This window comes from Pipra filicauda, unplaced genomic scaffold (assembly GCF_003945595.2).
Source record: "Pipra filicauda isolate LSUMZ 115617 unplaced genomic scaffold, ASM394559v2 scaffold331_size1881853_pilon, whole genome shotgun sequence".
NCBI classification, from domain to species: domain Eukaryota; kingdom Metazoa; phylum Chordata; class Aves; order Passeriformes; family Pipridae; genus Pipra; species Pipra filicauda.
Window position 1 is genome coordinate 1,094,878 of NW_024104456.1, and position 19,788 is coordinate 1,114,665.

Consider the following 19,788-nt stretch of genomic DNA (forward strand, 5'->3'; position numbering starts at 1 on the left):
TACACATTTTGGATTATATGAAACAACTGATTTATAGGGTGACACTTGAGTATCTTCTACAATATTGTCCAAGATGGTCCACGGAGCTTTTGTTCTCCACCCTCCACCCATACCATCTTAATATAAAATTATTGGAGACTTTATGTCTCCAATTCCTTTGGACCTGACTCATGTTTTTTTAGATTATATTAATATGTAATTCAAGCCTCTGATTAGCAGCTTCTGTCAGCCTACACAACCCACTGCCTATAGAAGAGACTAAGGGGCCAGAGTGGACAACTGTAACTGTCACCCATAGCCCTAACAAGGATTGTGAATTTGAGCATTCAGACACAGCATTTCATGATTTTTATTTATGGAGACGGGCGGATGAAATCTCCGTCAGTAGGCTGGACTGCCACCTGCCTGAGCTCAGAAGTAGGTACACTGACTACTCAGCCTCTAGGCCAAAATTTGGGGTGTACATCTGGAAAGAGAAATCTCTTAATCACTTAATCAGCAGTGATGATGGTGAATTAGCAGATCATGCAAACCAGAGCCCAAGTGAGATCTAACTAAGTTTCATTTCCTTCTAGAAGATTATCTTATCTCAAAATAAAAATAAAAAATAGATACTCTCACACCAGATAATAAAGACAGTGGAGAAGAAAGAAATTACAACAACAAACAAAAATCTAATGATACTTGTTCCAAATGAAATTGGGTTGAAAAAATAGTTGAAGCACCTTCATGAATGGAGATGATCCTTGTTTCCAAAACCCAACAAAAATGGCAACAACATAACTGCCACTAGTATGAAGAGGAAAAAGGGAAAGATAAATGTAAAAAATTAAAAATAGGTGCCTGGATGCACCCTGCAAAGGCACTGGTCTATTGCCTTCAGTTACCCACATAATTTTTGTATACTTTAAGAAAATAACTCACACTTAGGTCCAGGCTCTCTACTAGTTAGAAGCTGAGTTTCACTGCTTAAGATATAGTCATAAGAAGGAAAACAAGTTATTGTTGTGATTATGTGACCTATATTGAAAAAAAACCCTTTCAAAGCAGACCTCCTCCTCCCTCCCAAAACAGGCTCAAATACAACTCTGAGAAATCAATCTACCCTGTTACCTGTTCATTCATCAATTTGCTCCAATTTTTCATTATACAGAATGAAAAGAAAATCATGCCACTGTGTGTTGCCAAAATTAATGAAAACTTACTGTATAAATAAAATCAGTTCAATAATTCTGATCCCCAACCTTGCCCTCTAGTTTCTGGAATGAAGTTCTTTTATGGTGTGAACTAGCCATGTCCCAGGAGTGAAACTAGCTCTAGTATTAGGGGTCTGTACTCTGAAAATATTTGTCAAACCCACCTATAAATGGCAGCTTTCCAAACGGCATCTCCATGATCTTGGCCAAAGATGTAGGGCCAGGTGGTATCAACTACCATGTCTCCACTAACATCAATAAACTATGACAGTTTATATCATAGAATCATTAAGGTTGGAAAAGGTCTCCAAGATTGAGTTCAACCATTAACCCAGCACTGACAAATCCACCACTTAATCATGTCCCTGAGCACTACATCTAAACATTTTCTGAACACTTCCAGGGACAGTGATCCCACCACTTCCCTGAGCAGCCTGTTCAAATGCTTGCACATCATGACTGAAATACTGAATTGTGCTGCTGGACACTCAGAAGCAAACAACTTATTTCCTTAAAGGTTTGCCAGTGGGGTTATGGTATTGAAGTCCTTCTAACATAAATAGGGTTTATGCCAGCTCCTGTGACAACAGCTCAACCTAGTTTGCTTGGTGAAGTAATTACATACATCTGAGCAGATCTTCTGCCAACATCTCTACTCTAAGTTTGTAAGCTTGTATTTTAAAGGAGAAACTAGACAGAAATTTTACTGCCCTGGGGTTTCAATTAATAATGTGAATAAAATACAAAAAGTAGTAATTCTTGGTCAAAATAGTAATAAAGTAGAAATTTTAGACAGAACATGAGACAACAGGCTCATGCTGAAAGAGCATAAGAAACAACAGAGTTAAATCAAATGTTCATATTAAACACAGTATGGTAGAGTACAATTTTAAGACGTTTAACAAAATACATGATATCTCTTTAAAATTAAAAAAAAAAGGAGAAAGACGGAGAAGAGAAAGGAAGAGCAGAGGAAAAACCAAATCATTTTCCCAGCTATTACAGAATTGCAACATTTGCAATTAAAGCAGCTTAGATCCTTTGTCCAGTAAAGTCTTCCTTTCATAGAAATTAGGATGTGTATGAAAATGGGGGAATAGGAGATGTGATATGGGTAACAGATGTGTGGATCTCAAATCTGTAATTAGGCTGAGGTGCACACAGAGTCCTGAAAGCATAACAGACCTGAAATGGCCATTACAAATACACATGAACTTAAAGTAAATAAAATGAATGCTTTAAGGAATGTAGAACACAAACATACAAAATAGGTTCAGTGAAATTTTACTTCAGATAATAGAGGCATTTTACTTGAGTAAAGCTAACCTGAAAAATTTCACTGTTATAGCAGGCCTCTTATAAGAGGGACTCATCCCTTTTAAAATTATTTAACTGCCCCGTGAAAAACAAACATTAGAAGACAGGTACTTTTTAAAATATATTTTACCAGTAGTGATTGTGGGAAAATGTTCCCACTCCAACTGGATGGAACAGTGTCTTGAACCCATGGGCTACCTGAAAATGCAAAGGCTAATTTTGAAATATTTAATGACCTCTTGCTGGGAGCAGGTAATCAATCACCTGTGTTCTTTCAGTTCTGCTTTTGCACCTCTGCAAGGCCATGCTCACCCCAAGCTACGTGTGTGTCTCCTGGGAAGGCAGCGAGGCTGGACTGGAGAGGAGAAGCAGGGCTGCCAGATGGACTCCCAGGGGCTCCTACAGGGTCTAAGCCCAAGTGGAATTTGCTGGTATCTCTGTCTGCATGAGCCTCATTGCACCCTGACGGCCTCTTAAGTGTTTAAACTGCAACTAGAGCAGCCAGCGCACAAGAGTTGAAACCCCATCTAGAATGGCTCTATTGAGAGCCATCAACAACTGGGAAAAGGTGACAGCTGAGGTAGATGTTTACTGAAAAAATATACTGTGAGTATGGAGCAAGCATTATACATGAAACCAGTCCCTCTAGGCAGAATAGCTCTTCTGGTTATATCCTGTAATTTCTTTCTTTCCATTCTATATTGATTGAATCAAAATCAATGGAGACTAACGATGATTGTCACATGATTTGCAATTAGTTCTGTTCATCTATAATGGATTACAAACTTCGTTATCCTCTTCTTCTCTGATATGCACATTCTTGCAGAAAGTAGCCTAGCCATTCAACAGGAAGTAACCTTACCAAGAAAATAGGAAAATTTTATTTTGCCTTTATTGATTTTGTATCTGTTGATATATTGCTTAATGCTTCTTCCCATAAATAATAGATTTAATGCCACAGCACATCTAAAAGCTTCAAAGTAATAATTTTTATGTTACTAAGTCTCCCCTTTGGAGATGTAAGAAATGGCAATGTAGGACCTGAAGAGGAGAATGTCAGTTAACAATCTGCCAGTAGATGTCTCTGCTAAACACAATGAAGGGAAAATACTCAGTTTGAAACTTCAGTGAAATGCGAGTGGCAGTTTGCATCCTTCAGCTGAAGAGTAGGGGTAGAACCAACTAGGTCACTAGCACTTTCTGAAGACTATTCTTACATAGTCACAGTGTAAATGGCATTTACTTAAAACTTAGTGAGTCCCAACTTAATTAAATATTAATTTTGTCTCCTGATATTATCTCACCGAGTAAGAAGAATTCAATAAAGGCTAAACTTATGTATTAATATTCTTGGCAGAAGTTATGAATATGGAGTCTTGGGGAAAAATATTTTTACCATTGAAATTCTAATTTTTGTGAAAACAAGCAGCCCATTCCTACTTCCAACAGAGAATTTCTTTACTAAGTATTTTGCCTCAAACTAAAATATCATTATGTGGAAAAATAAATTTTCGTTTTAGGCTGAAATATTGCAGTACATGGTACAATAATTATGCCCCTGATGGATAACGTTCAGACGTTCTTATATTTTCTTTACATCTACATGTTATTTGGAAACGGTCTTATTTGCAAAAAAACAGCTTCTAAGCAAAGAAACTAATATTAGTTTCTCATAATTGGCACTTGCCGTTAACATACAGCATGATTTTCTGATTAATAACGAAAAAAAAGATCTCAAAAGGCACAGATCAGCTGGAAAAGCATCTGCTTAAAATACACGTAATTAGGAGAGGACGTCAAACAGACTTGATTACATATTTCATGGGTATGTGTCAAAGAGCGTAAAGCATTTGACTTAACCCCAGGGTGACTTCAAGAGGATTTACTCTATCTAGTGTTTGTGATTAGCACCATATAATCTGGATCTGCCAAACAAGTAGAGTTTTACACAATATGCAAATTTCATTTTGCTTTAATTTAGCCCCTTTGGATTTAGCATAAAATCTCTATGTTGCATGAAGGGCTGAAACAGCTGGATCCAGTTAGCTAGGAAATTAAAAATGTAATAAGGTAATCCTTGCCATGGTAGCCAGCACACACTAGAATGGGACCCTGAGATCTGCTGAGGGTGGTTGCTGAAGTGTGCACCCTTAATGCCAGCCAGACCTTCTCCACAAATAGCAAAATGCTGACCCTTTCTGTAATCTCAGGGTGCTCTAACCTTTAATGAAACTAAATTTATCTCACCACCCTGTCAAGGCTCATTTTCCAGACACATATTAATAAGAAAACTGTTCACTTATCAGTTAAGAAAATTAGTATCCACAAAGTAAGATTTTATTTCCTTGTTAGTATATCAAGATGTGGCAAAAAATAATTAGCAATACATCGCACTGTTTAACATGTAATGGAATTAATTTATGTCTAATTTTATTTGCCATTTCCCCTTCAGTTCTGGTTTTAGCTGGAACTATATAGAGGCAATTCTTGAATACTTCTTATACAGGTTTTTAAGAATACAGCTGAACGGGATTTTTATTTCTTTCCCGTTTTAAATGGGTATTTTAAGAATAACAAGGTCCCTAACCTCATCAATCAATTTAGGCATCAAAAAGTCTTTGGAAGGTCTGCACCCAAGTCTAAAAGCCCTCACTTCTGTTCTCCTTTGAAAAATATTATCTCACAGGTCTTTATCTCTTAGCAATGAAAATGACAACTTTGTAGTGAAAATGATGATTCCTTCACATCCTAACTATATCTGACACAGAAAATGATTTTGGGAGAAAGGTATTATAGACAGAAAGTACTTCTTCTCCAAAATATCCTTTGACCATGTGTGGGCAATGCTGCATTGCTGTAGGAACAAGTGGATCTGAGATTCATTAGTCTTGACTGCTGTTAATATTCCTGTGGCCTTTATCAAAGACTTGCTCTTACAGCTATTCTCTCTCAAAGGAGGGTACAACAATTTCTCCCATTTGATTTATTGAAAGTGGAAGTGACAGATTTCACCATGCTTCCTTAGGCAGAACTGGGAACAGATCCCGTATCTACAGTAAAAAAGGTAGTCCCCATCCATTCAAACTTGCCTTCCAAACGCATTGTATGTGCTTGGCTGTACTTCCAGGCAGTTGCACAAGACTGCCTCACCTACTTGCTCATTTTGTAATACTGACCATGTAATTGTTTTAATGTCATCTACAGCCATTAGCATATGTGTGCTCAGTTGAGCAGGCGTTTGAATAAAGTAACAACAGTCCCAACAATGGCTTTTTTTGGTGCAAAAGAACCAATTGAGCTTTCTTTCCTCCTAATCTGCTGTAACCAGTCATTTGAAAATGAAAATCATCACAGACTTCTGACATAATTTGTACATACACACTCTTTATATAAGACGTCTGTTTGACTATTTTACCATAACAGGGACATTCTCACCCTCGAGACAGAATTTCTTTTTTGCCTTTGTGAGATAGTTTGCTGTCAGACTGTGAGCCTTTCCCTGTCAGAGAAAGCAACATCTATCTGAATAAACTTGGATTTGAAGCATGAAATGTGTGTTGGGAATCAGAAATCACTCCTAGAATAATGGACAGATATGGGTTTCACAAACAGAAAAACTCACTTCACGCTCCTCGGAGTTCTTCCAGCACGTTCCCTGTTCTGTTTGACTGGTGTATTTCAGCCACAGGAAATGTAGAACCTGCCCTGCTCAAACCAAGCTGCAGATCTAAGGGAAGCAAAAAATCCCAAATCACTATTTCTACCTTAACTAATCTGACAGCTTGGCTTTCTAATCCCAAAGGGATCATTAGCAGGAAGGTTATGTAAAAGTAAAGAAATGTCCTATATCACACTAAGCTAATCATCTAAGCTCCTTTGATAGACAATGAGAAGAGCTGCTATTGCTGGCTGTAACTCCTCTCATACTAAATTTCAAAAAATTCAGAGAGATCAAGCTGTTGAAGTTACTGTCTCTTCCACTCATTTCAACGGGAATCTAAATAGTACCTCAGACATAGGTGTTGACATAAGGTAAATCCCATCCAGAGATTAAATGCAGATCTGAAAATATATTCAGTCACCTAACTCCCTGTTCCCCTAATTAGTATCTAACAGATTATTATCTATGCGATTTAATAAATGTCAAGTAAATTTTGTGGCCAAGGAAAGGAACTTAAGTCTCCCAATTCCTCATCTAGCTCTCAGGCCATCATGTTAGCTTCCTTTTCGTGTCGTCATTGACGTCAGTCAGAAGAGTGTGTACACAGATGAGATCCGCATAGTGAAACAGAATCTCATGTTGTAAACCTGAAAGTGAACAAGTGTGGGTAATTACTCTGTGGAGTAATTCTGTAATTCTGTAGAGGTTCTGATCAGTAGGCCATGATTTAGTTTCACAGCAACCATCTTATGTAAGGCAGGAAAAACACCTGTCTTATATAATCCACTATGCAGAAAAAAAGCTACACACGCAAGAAATTTAGACCATACAATTGCTGTTCACATTAGTGAAACCTTGTTCAGTGACTGATCTGAACTGGAAGAAGGTTCCACAATTTAAGCTAGGATTCATAAACAGTGTAATAAAAAACATATACTAGTTGCTTAGTCATTTGCTGTAAAAAAAAAGTCCATATCTTTGCTTAAGAACACAATTAGTTTATTTGGAACTAAATAAATGAATTAGATATGAAAAAAGATTAATCACTGCAGTTTATTAAATGTTCTCTCCTCTTGCTTTCCTGGTTGTATACTACCATATACCTCTCCTGATTTCAGTGACAGGGAGAGAGCAGGCTCAGGATTTATCATTCTTGTTAGATCACCACAAACTCTCTTGAAGAAACTGAACAACTAACATATGGACAATTCTACTCTTGCCAGCTCATTAACAACTCTGAGTCATAGCTACCCCAGCTCAATGGGGAGGTCCATACTCTTATGTTACGAATCAGGGCTGGGGAAAAAAGGATTAGCAGAGGCAGAAAACAGACAAGAATGTGCAATTAATGACTGTACTTCTGTGTTAAAACCTGTATTTGGGAACAACCAGTGTAAGAGTGAATTTTGCCACTCCTCATGGTACAGAACAATAGTTCTTATAAATTCACTGTCTCTTTGGCATTTCTGCCAGCTTTATTAAGTCAACACAATGACCCACAACACAGTGCAGCTGAGGATACTACCATGTTCCACAGCTGTCTTATTTCCTGTGCAAATACTTCTCTTTCTATTTCTTCCCCATATCTGGTTGGTCTTGTGTGTTGTTCTGGGGTTTTTTTCTGTAATGATTTAACCAACAGTTGCATGAAGGTGTACAGATCATTCGTAAAAGCAACCACATGCAGTGATCTTAATTATTATAGGTTTCAATAACTTCAGAAGTAATACCTGATCTACGATATGAAACTGTGATTAGTAGGATACACAATACTTGTAACTAATGTCTCCTTCATCTAGGGATGAAACTAGACACATATAGATGTATAGATTAGACACATAAAAAAGGATGAAAGAGGAAAGGCAAACGCAGGACATACTAACTGGCACACATGAGACTCTTCTACTGCCAACAGGATAGGGTTAAGTCTTCCTTGGTGATAAAAATGAGATCAGTGACTCCAGCAACCTTTCATATGAAAACACATAAGGCCCCCCAAAACAAAATTATTTCAAGTTTCTCCTTGTAGTCTTTAATATTTAGGACTTGCAATATACACAACTCTGCAAAGTGAGACCTCAGTAGCTGCAGAACTCAAGAACCTAGTTACCATTGATCAAGTAAAAATCTTGTCAGTGTTGGACACCGATGCTCCCTGCTATTTCTTGCCTCAGCAAACCACAGTCAGTGCAAGAGCACCTGCACAGATCCCTCAGTTATTAGCTGCTCCAGCTTCCTCTTTCCAAAATCTCCCAAGCATTGAAAGGACCCTGCTGAAAATCCCCCATGTAATAACACTGGATGCCCCCAAATGCCTTCACTACAGAAATCTTGTTAACTTTTGTCTGAACACAGAACAATTATCTCTTGCCATGGTGTCCTAGTTAGGACAGCTGACACCAGTTCATCATGGTATGGGTGTAACCCAAAACTGTGTATTCTATAGCCTTCCATGACATTTCCCAGAAATTGTTAGCAGTAGAGGCCTGTAGATGTTCCTGTCCTCGTACCCTTTTATGGAATTCCCCGCTCTGAGGGAAGGACTGAGCATCCTCATACCCTTTTATGGAATTTCCCGCTCTGAGGGGAGGACTGAGCGTTCCTGCCTGAACTGGAGAATATATAAACTTGGAGTTTTGGAACCTTTTTACCACTCGTGGGATCCAGAGGAAGACTGCAGCTCACCACTCTCAACCAGACTGCAGCTCACCACCCTCAACTGGACTGCAATCACCACTTTTGACCAGACTGCAACAGCTCTCCCACCAGCAGGTTTTTTTTTCCCCTCTCCCTTTACTTTGGACTCGGGGGGGGGGGTGGGGAGGGGGGGCAAGAAACACCACTTTGTTCATGTCCCAGGGCGCTGGGTTATACATTTGGGTTTTGTGGGTTAAAACCAAACTGCTTGTCTGTATAATCGTACTTATTGTATTATTTTATTAAATTGTTATTCTGATTTATAATCTCTCTTTTGAGTTGAGTTCATTTCCCCTGCTGGTTAACTTTTAAACCAGCACACATGGGTATATTTTCTGTTAGTTGTGCTGTGCTTTTTCTTCATCAGTTCAGTTTACAATAAAGACATCTTGTCTTTCTTTTATTTCCTGAGAAGCACATTTTCTCTCTAGCTATATTACACAAAAACCACCCAAAACATTAATGTGTAGTACAACCTTTTTCTGGGTTATCTCTACAGGTCTGAGGAACGACCTTTTTATTTCTTTCACAGATTTTGGCCTCTTCACAGATTAGGGAGTTTGTGAATGCAATCCATGTCAATATTAGCAAGTGACTATTAAAAAATCCAAAACATAAAAGCAATTTTCAGAAAGAAATCTTGTATACAGCTTAAACTCTTTAAAGGCAGCCTTGGCAGGATTTCTTCTGGCAACTCACAAAGCTTCTCAAATCATGCTTTAGCTGTTCTGCTCTGCTTTCAAGGGTACAAATGATGCCTAGTTTGCATTAGTCAAGTCACAAAAGAAAGCTAGGAAAACCTGGATTGACATAACATGCTAGCAGCAAGAGCTGTTAAGCTGTAAGTAAATAACATCCTTGTTTGTTCTCTAAACCAAGTTCATCTTGGCACAGAAAGTTAACACCAGTGACAGTTCATCTCACTATCGATGAAAGGAGAATTTTGTCTTTTGACATACCAGTAGTGTCATTATCTGGGAATCCTTTGGATTTGAAGCTCTTATGCACTCCCTTCACATTTAGAAGTCAAACTTTTCTTTCTGATGCCAGAAATTAAAATGCCTTCTCCTTAGTGTATTTATATTTACCTATTAAGAATATAGATGAAGCATTTTCTTGCTACTGTAAACTCATCAACCATTTTTCTTAGAATGCCCCCCCAACACATAATCTCAAATACATTTAGAAAAGGTGTTAATTATAGGCAGTGAGGTGACGATATTAGTACAATTAGTATTGCCCAGGTTTGTTTTATGCTCTAGTACATCTTGTCACAAATGGCTGACATAGAGAAGGTAAAAATTTCACCAATGATTCCTTCTCTCTCTTAAAGCAAGGGAAGGTTTTTCCCCCAAAATGAAGCATTTCTTAAACAGTAGCCAAAATGAAGCATCCATTTTGAACAAACCTGTATATCACATGCCAGAACACATGTATTAATGTCATCTTTATTCTCATGATTTTTAAAAGAAAATCCCCAAATCCATTAAAATTATGAACGAAAGCAGCACTGAGGATATAAGCAGTAAAGTACACAAGCCTCACACCCATGGTCCAGATTTAGGTGACATTTTACCAGACAATGGTAAAATGAAGTCACAAACTCCACACAGAAGAAATCCCAGTAATCTCTGCCAATCTGATTTAGGAAAATTTTTTTTCTGGTCCCTAATCTGGATGACTTGCATAACCCTAGGTGTTAAAACACAACGCACAAGAAAATCTGTGCAGTACCCCCAAATGCAGACTGCTAAACATCCTATCACTGGGTGCAACCCGTCTTTAATGTACCAGAGGACAGTAAAAATTATTACACGGCAAAACGCAACAACAGTTCCAAAGATTAAGTTAAAAAAACGAGTTAGCCTCAGCCTTTAACATTCTGCACTGTATTTTGCTTTATGTGGTAAAATTGCCTTTATGAAAGCCAACATAACCTTTACTCTCCAACAAGCAATCAAGCATCTGGTGAATTTAAAGACAACTTTCAATTCATCATCCTTAGGAGACTTAGTCTGCATTTTAAAATTTTTCCCAATGCATATTTCCTTCTAAAGAGAATTAATGTTTCCTGAACAGACATTATAATTATAATTATAGTGCACCTTACAACAATTTAATGAAAATTATGTGCTTTAGTTTCTTTTTTAAAACAGATGAAAATTTACTCATAAAATTACATACCAGCTGAGGTTAAGTTTAAAAATCATATAGATACAAGACCTCTGAAATTGTTTAAATACACACACATCATGATGCAACTCTGGCATGAAATGTGTCTTATTGTTAAATGAAAGTTGATACAGGTCTGAGATTAAGTCAGATGGTATTGGACTCAACAGATCTGTGTGTTTCACAACACTGCCTAACATCGAAACTCTGAGTTAACTTCCATTAGTGATCTCCCTCCCCATCTTCAGTAATTACACTGGTATAATCGAGGTACAGCACACCCCAAAAGAACTTCAGCAGTGTTGTTATGACACATTAGGATAGAATTAATAATAAAATTAATTTATTATTATTTTAAATTAACGATTTTAAATTAACAATAAAATTAATTTATTTTGCTTGTTTCTACTCCAGGCTATTTCCAACACAGAATGAGAATCATTGTGTTCAAGGAGTGCAAATCAAGTACTCCAGCAGCTACAGCAAAGTGAGATTCAGAAGTGATTCACATTTGACAGTGTTTTACCACTGAAAACTCTGACAGTTGAAGTGGAAGAAGTATTTGTAAAGAGACCTAAAACAAATCTGCAGCCCTTCTGGATTATGAAGTGCTTCTACAGCATGTAACAGCTCTGTTGTATACACAGAAATGCTCATAGTCTCTGTTCAAAGGGAACAGTGGGCTTTTGACAGAAATTAAATAACCTGCAAAAGTCTATGTTCTCAATGATGTTCATGGGGGAAAATATTTTTTTCAATGTTTTATGAAAGGATTATAAGTATGAAAATTTGAAGCCAAATTCACACTTTTGGCAACTGAAAGGTCTCAACATACTATTTATTCATGTCTGTCTTCTACCCTGTCCTCCACTGATATCCACTTTATTCCGGCTCAGTGCTAAGTGTTCCCCTCAACCTAGTATTAGGAGATTTTTCAATTGTTTAGCTGAAATAGGTACCAATAGGAGGTTTAGGTGGATGAGAAATGTAATAGAGGAGATGATATCATCAACTCTCACATTTATGGCAGGCAACGCTCCTATACATTAAACCAAAGCCCTCTTCACAAAGGAACACGCTTGTTTAAAATTGCTCATTTTTCAGCAGCATTCTATAACACAAGAACATGTACTAAAGGCTGGTTTCTGATCCCTAGTCTCCATGTAGACCAACATCCTTACTTGTTGGGTCTCCTATTGAAGTGGATGAGAACTGCTATTGATTTCCACATGAATAGGACCTGAAGAATCTAACATAATACTCCTCACAGAAGTCTTGCACTGTGAGGAAGAAGAAACTAGAATCCTTCAGATAAATCATGACAATAAACCACAGATATTAGCTAAAATTATACTAACTGGAAAAATACATAGGCAGTGTCTCTCTGGACTCATGCCTCTTTTACATCACAATGCACTTTATGCCTTTATATAGGAAATCAAAGAGTGCACTGAAAATGGGAGGTTCAGACTTTACACATTAAGCGTGCACATACCTGAGTATGAAACCCATTCAGGAACACGCTGGCACATTCCACATGTGGTAACATGCCATGGTGCAAGCTTGCCTGGCCAGGTGCCACCTCCTACCCTTTTCAGGAGAACCACTGACCCATGGCAGCAAACAGAGAGAGACCGTGCATTTGGGGTGCTGAGTCAGACAAGCAGCAGGCTATCCTGAAGTAAACAAGGCACATGACTGTCGCTCTTCACATACAGGTTCTGGCCTAAAGATCAGCTCAAAGTTTTATTTGGGACTTTAGTGTTAGCTACTTGTTAAGGGCTTCAAAGATATCAAAAAGTGCAAGCCACTCAGTGGCTTTCAGCCACACTCTACTTTCTACTATCACTTTCCTATTGCATCTTTGTGAGTGTGAGGCAGACTAGAAGTGCTCGATGTACTCAAGTCTTGCACATCCAAAACAGTCTGGATACCTTTTTTTTTTTTCCCAAACCAGGCTGGAATAATCCAATATGAGGAGTAATTCAGTTACACTGAAGTCTCATCTTCACAATGATGAACATGGATAGTAACAATAGAAATGAAAATTAAGCTACAGTCATAAGAAACGAATCAGACTTGTGCCCTATCTATAGATCTGGAACTTTAGTTTTCAGTATTAGAGCTATATTAACTGACCTGTGAGTTTTTCCAGAACATCAAATCCATGTTTCAGAGCAATGATATCAAGAAAAGAGACTGTGCCATCTTCAAACCTAAAGAATGGAATAAATGAGCAGAGTAAATAAAACACAGAGTTATGGTAGAGACTTTAAGTCTATTGTAAGAGTTACTATTTTGTATTCAGTGACTCTAACTTGCAGAGGGGGAACTCTTCTCTTAGGGATTCATCTTCCAGTCTTGTAGTGTCCTGTGAATCAAAAATATGTTCTTCAAAGTTATAGAGGTTCATATGAACAGTTGATTGTGCATAGAAAGTTATAATTTTCCCCTGAATGGGCTACTTGTGGGTTTTTAATTTTAAAGTAATGCTTAACAGTTATGTCTTCTGTGTGCTCCTCCTGGAAATTAATTTTTAACTGACCTGTAACAAGAGCACTATAAAAGAACTGGGGGGAAAGTGCAATCCCTATCATTATCTTTTAAAGGAAACACCAAATGGAAACAAAACTGTCAGATTTTATGAACTACTGCAGCCATTCCCACAGTTCAAGAGAAGAAGGTGCAGCTACAAGGTGAGATTATATTCAGGAAGTGGTGCATTCAAGGGGTCAGAAGGAACACCATATCAAGCATCAAAATATGTTCCATTTAGGCTTTGTGTGTACCGCAGTCCACAAGAAGTTTTAAGGAGTGAGTATTCATCTTGCTTCACCACAAAGAGGAACATAGAATAATGAAGACAACTGATGAGGTTGGAACTGTACAGAGCTGTACCATGTAAGACTGAACCTGGGATCACAGCAAGTCTCTAAGAATGAAGAAGCTGTCTCCAAAATTGTAACAGTTAATGCTGTAAATGAGCCTACCAACAACAACTCCAGATCTCATGGTTCAAGTTTAAAATTAAACTCTGACCGTGAGGATGAGACCTCACAGGGAGCTGGTGTTCCTTATAACTTTTTCAGAAAGGTCTGATGATATCCACATTGAAGAATGACTGGACAAGATAGAACAAAACAAAGTTTCAGACTTTTGAGTAAAACACTTTACATACACATTTTTTACCAGAAAACAGGGGATTAATTTTTTTTCTGGATGTATAATTTTTCATAATGCATGTTAAAAGCTTTTGGCACCACAATTAACTATGTATTGTGAAAAGGGTCAAAGGTTAAAAATGTCAGAATTCAAATGTTTTTTCTTTACTAAAATAAACTTCAATAGAATAGCATAACAGCTCTCACTTCTCACTTCTACTGTAAGTTTTCTTATTTCTATTTTATTTTTCTATAGTTATCAAATAATTTAAATACTGCAATTGACATCATCAGATGAAGGACATATAAAGTTTCCAAAATATTTGGCAAACGTTCACACACAAAAAAAAAGCAAGAGTATTGTGTATATATGATAATATGTTCAGCTGTGATGAAAGAAGACAGATAGACATGGCAAATAATTATAAACCAAGTGATAAGAAAAAAGTAGTGGACTGCTACAGGGATGAACGGCCCAAGAGATACTACTCATGTTCACATATTTTAATATAGCATAGGCCAAAGAATCCATCCTAGGAATTTTTGAATCTTGCCTACTAACAATAAACAAGTGCTCCTGAACTTCAGAGAAGCCGCCTCACATGTTGCCAGTGATGAAACGTAAAATGACCATTTGTGATTTGAAAGAGACCTACCACCAGCAATATTTTCACAGAGACCTGTGGACCAGTATCTGAGGGAAGCATTACTCTATCCAAAAAAACATAAAAAATGTGGGAGGAGGAGGAAGAAAAGATGCAGCAGAGGCTAATAGTTGATTTGAAATTAAATACAGAAAAACATTATAAACTTGCACTGGTTGCCAGGAAATGTCACAGTGGTCCCACAAGTCTGCCCAGGAGAGATTACAGAGAGGATCGTGAGGGGGAATTGACCTGCCCTGCTCAGTTACTTGCAATGGCCAGCAAAGGAAGTAAAACACTAGGAACTAGACCAGAGCAGAGACACTGGCACTGAGCCCATCAAGAAGACGGCACAATCCTCAACAACCTTATCATTATCAAAGTAGAAGAGCTCTTGAAAGGGCAACAAAGGTGCTAGCCTAGATTGTCAAAGACCTCCAAATCTTACCTATAGTAAAACGAGAGGCAAAAATTGTATTTCTGTTCATTAGATATCATTATTAACTAAGCAGACAACTACAGTACATCCACTGCTACCCAATAGGAGAGTTGTATGAACCATGTCACTTTTCTGAGACCATAAAGATTTTTATGGAAATAGTTGAGAGCTTAGGTATCACTTTCCATTTGAAAAAAAAAAAGGCAAGCAAACACAGTTCTGGGGGTTTGGCAGATCTTATGCTCCAGAACAGCACTGTTCTGGCAGTATATGCATCCTTCATTGTTTTTGCAGACTCATGTTATTTAGTCTTTCTCTATCACAAAAAATTGCCTCCTTGGAGCTCAATTGCAAGAACCAGAAACCACAAAAGAATTGAAAATAATGCTAAAAAATTTTGCTCAAAGATATGGGCAAGTCTCTCTACAATTTAGATATGGACTATTTCACAACATCCCTCTCTTGTATTTTGTTTGTTCATATGGTTTCTTCTATTCATACATTACCAGTTTTCCATTTCTGATAAACAAAGTATGAATATTTATTATTCCTATAATATGTATATTATATATATAATATATATAATATTTCCAGTGCACTTGACTCTCCCATATTGCTGATGAGCAACTTCGTGTCAAAATTTTCAGGAATCATCTATAAATTATGATATTTAGCAAATTAAGCCTTAAGTGTTATAGCAATAGTGCCATGGCAAAACATGATGCTAAGGGCAGCTATTCCCTTCTTGAGACACAAAGAGCTGTCTGTCAGAATATTTAACCGTATTTAAGATTGGGAGCAGACATGCTTCTTGCATTGCGAAACATTGGCTTCAATGACTACTTTTCTATTTCGTGTAATTGATGATTCAAATAAACTGTTTCCTCACTCAATGGCAGTTTCAGTGTTAGAATAATCAGTCTAGGATGATGCTCATTTGCATGCTGGTCTAGAAGCCATTTCCTGTAGTAATCAAGGTTTTACAGCTGATGATGTATAAAGGATACTTACAAAAGCTAATACTGCAAATACTAACCCAAGAAACAAGAAGCTTACCTCTCTTATCTAGATCTTATTATAATTGATCTCATTTAATCATGTCTGGGATGAGCTCAATTGCTTAGCTGATTGTGTTTGTGAAACGCTAATAGTATTTCACATCAAATTGCTATCTGACAAATTGGTTAAACAACTCATGGCATAACAAAAACCAGAGCAGCCTGCCTAAAATCTATCAAGGAGTTATGAAGCTGATGAGCTGCTCTCCTTTTCCAGGTAACACAAGACTTCTGCTTCTAGAAGGAAAAATTTTTGAGTCATGAAAGAAAACTATTGCCTTACAGAGAGCAGTCCTGCCTTTAGGATCCTCCTAGGGATGGTGACAGGCTAGTCTTTCCTTGAATTCTTGTTCAACTGCTTGTTGTGACACTTCTCTGTTAAACTTCCGCATAGAAATGCTATTTTCTAAAGTCATCATCCCACACTTCAGGACAACTGAAACATGGGTTGGACTTGATGATCTCGGAGGTCCTTTCCAACCCGGCTGATTCTATGGTACTATGGTTCTGTGAAGGGAAATGCTGACACCTTGGGCAGATTCAATTCATCCTCTTCTTAGCCAGGTAACCTTTACATGGAAATATGATGACGAAAACCTTGGCCTGGACTGATGTGACTGGAAATAAAGTGCCTAGGGTCTATAAAAACAACTTATGTTTAAAGAGAGGACTTAGAGCTAAAATTGGTGCAAGGCAAAAATATTACCCTGGTGTTGGACAGCACTGACTTAAGTCAGGAGCCCAGAAAGACCCTCAAGACCAATCAACCAATGCTGAAGTGGTGAAATACCTTGCATAACATAAGCTATTCTATATATGGAAAGTATACAAGGCATGGCTTTTAGGTTTTTGGGTGGGAGCACCTGCTGCTGGATTATGAGAAGGTTGAATTGTTTAGCAGGCAGACGAGTGATTCAGCTGTTTGGGTGGGTTTTTTTGGTTGTTTTTTTTTGTTTGTTTTTGTTTGTTTGTTTGTTTGTTTGTTTTTGTTTTTGTTTTTTTTTCAATTCATTTGTCCAGTTAAAGTAAATCTAGACAGAGCCACTGTGCACAGAATCACAGAATCACAGAATACCAGGTTGGAGGGAACCTCAAGAATCATCCAGTCCAACTTTTCTTGGCAAAAGCACAGTCTAGACAAGATGGCCCAACACCCTGCCCATCTGAATCTTTAAAGCGTGCAATTTTGGGTAATCTAGCACTTGCCTGGGGAGATTATTCCAATGGCTGATTGCTTTCATTGTGAAAAATGTTCCTCTTGTGTCCAATCAGAATCTCCCCACGATTAACTTGTACCCGTTACTCCTTTTCTTTTCCATGTGAATCCTTGTAAAAGGGGAGTCTCCACCTTTGTAGACACCCTTTAAATACTGGAATATGGTGATAAGGTTTCCCTTTTAAAATCTAAAACTTTTGTCTTACTATTCACCTACAGCATGCTCAGCAGGATCCCAAACTCCACAGTATTGTGATCACTGCACCCAAGGCTGTCACTAACTGAGATATTGTAAAGTACATTTTCTTGGTTTGTGTGTAGCAAATTCAGCCTCATTCCTGGCTGACACATCTAACATATGTATGAGAAAGCAGTCCTTTGCACATTCCAGAAACCTGACAGATGATATGTGAGCTGCTGTATTGTTCTACCAGTAATTGTTTGGGTAGTTGAAGTCACCCATTCTATTGATTTGAAGCTTGTTTAAGTTACACTGATACTGCTGCATTGGCTTTACCGCCCTGGTTTGGAGGTCAGTAGCAGATGCCTACTGTAAGATCTTCCTTGGAGATGGCACCTTTCATCTTGAACCACTCATTAGATAGAGCTTCCATAATCTCTTTAGTTGACTTCTACAGTACTCAAGGTTCTTTTTAACTTCGAGTGTGACTCTTCCTCCTCTTCTTTCCTGCCTGTCTTTCTAAAAGAGCCTATAACCATCTATCACAATGCTCCACGCATGCCAGTTGTCCCACTATGTTTAAGTTATTCCTATGATATCATAACTTTCTGATTGGGCATGGAGTTCCAGTTCCTCCTGTTGGTTCCCCAGGCTGCATGCACTGATATATATACACTTGAGGGGGTTGGTGTTCTAGTTCTCATCTTGGGAGGTAGCTAAAGAACTTTTGCACATCTGCAATTTGCATCCATAACACAGCCCAGAGCACTGAAACTTTGATAAAAATCCCATCACAAGGTCAAAAATAATACTGCTCATTTTTGAGCATTGCTGAGTCAATGCAACTGCAATGAAGGAAGGTGGGGGAGAACATCACTGTCGGCCTGCTGCCACTCTCCTTTACACCTGGGTAATGACTCCATTTAGGTCAAATGAACAGAAGTCATTCCTGAGTTTCTAAAGCAGGTAAAAGAAAAACCAAATCCATAGAGAATGCACATTTCTTGAATAAGCTGCTTTTCTTTTCTTTTTTCTTTTTTTTTTTTTAACACTTCTCAAGAGTGGAGCTGTCCTTTGAAGTGAGATGTTACATGAGTTCCTTTCATCTTTTCAATTCATTTATTTTCATCTAATTAAAAAGTACAACAATACAGAGAGATTCTTGGTATGCATTTAAAAGTAGTTCATTCAGATACTATTTTTCAGCTCATAGAGATATTTCAGATCACTGCCGCATGAAACAACTATCTTGGCAAATTCAATTTTTACATTTTATACATTTGCTTGTTTATTCTAAAGTGAAATTTTATGGAATGACACTAGCACCTAGGGTATACAGAGTCAAGCTTATGATTGTAGGAAAAGACTGTTTTCAGTCATATTCATGTTCTTAAGTTAGTAATTGCCATCTCTGATATTAGCAGGGGAACATATTTTAATTGGTCTCACTGCTTTCTAACATCAAAAAATAACATTTGCAAAAGGAGCTATATTTGTTCTGCTTTTCTCTAACTTAAAACATATCATTACTAGGCTACAAAACCTTTAGGGCCCTGTTTTGCTCTTTAGAACTTCCATCAGCTCTTCCTGAGACAAAGTCCTCAGTTACCTTTCCAGGGTGTTTATGTCTCTCCAAAGGACATGATCCCCTTGTCCGATTTTGTCTCCCACAGATGATACTTTTCAATTTTAGCAATTTGCTGGTTGTCCATATTGGTCACTTTCTTAACTGGGTGAAACCCTGGTCACATTAACACCAACAGCTGAACTTTAAGAAAGCATGTCTCAAGGTTAAGCATTTTCTTGTGGGCTTTTTGATCCTCCGCTAGTAAATTCCTTGGAACGGTATATGATCCAGAGACCACTAACCTCAGATAAACACATCATTTTGACTAAATATCTTTGTTTCACACAGTGGATGCCGCTGAAGCAAGTAAATAAAATTAGGAGATAGCTTGTTGTAACAGACATATATGCTAACATTAAACTATCCTTTCATAATAATCTAACTTTTGTGCAATTGCCTGCACAGAAGCATGCTAAAGT

General features: G+C 37.7%; 1 protein-coding gene across 1 annotated transcript in view; it reads right to left on the reverse strand.

Moving 5' to 3' along the window:
• MOCOS (molybdenum cofactor sulfurase) overlaps nucleotides 1-19,788 on the reverse strand; it is a 217,655-nt gene that overhangs the window by 79,422 nt on the left and 118,445 nt on the right. Inside the window, exon 5 of the mRNA XM_039383957.1 lies at nucleotides 13,183-13,259. Coding sequence (XP_039239891.1) covers nucleotides 13,183-13,259 — 77 coding nt within the window. The remainder of the gene's footprint in view (nucleotides 1-13,182; nucleotides 13,260-19,788) is intronic.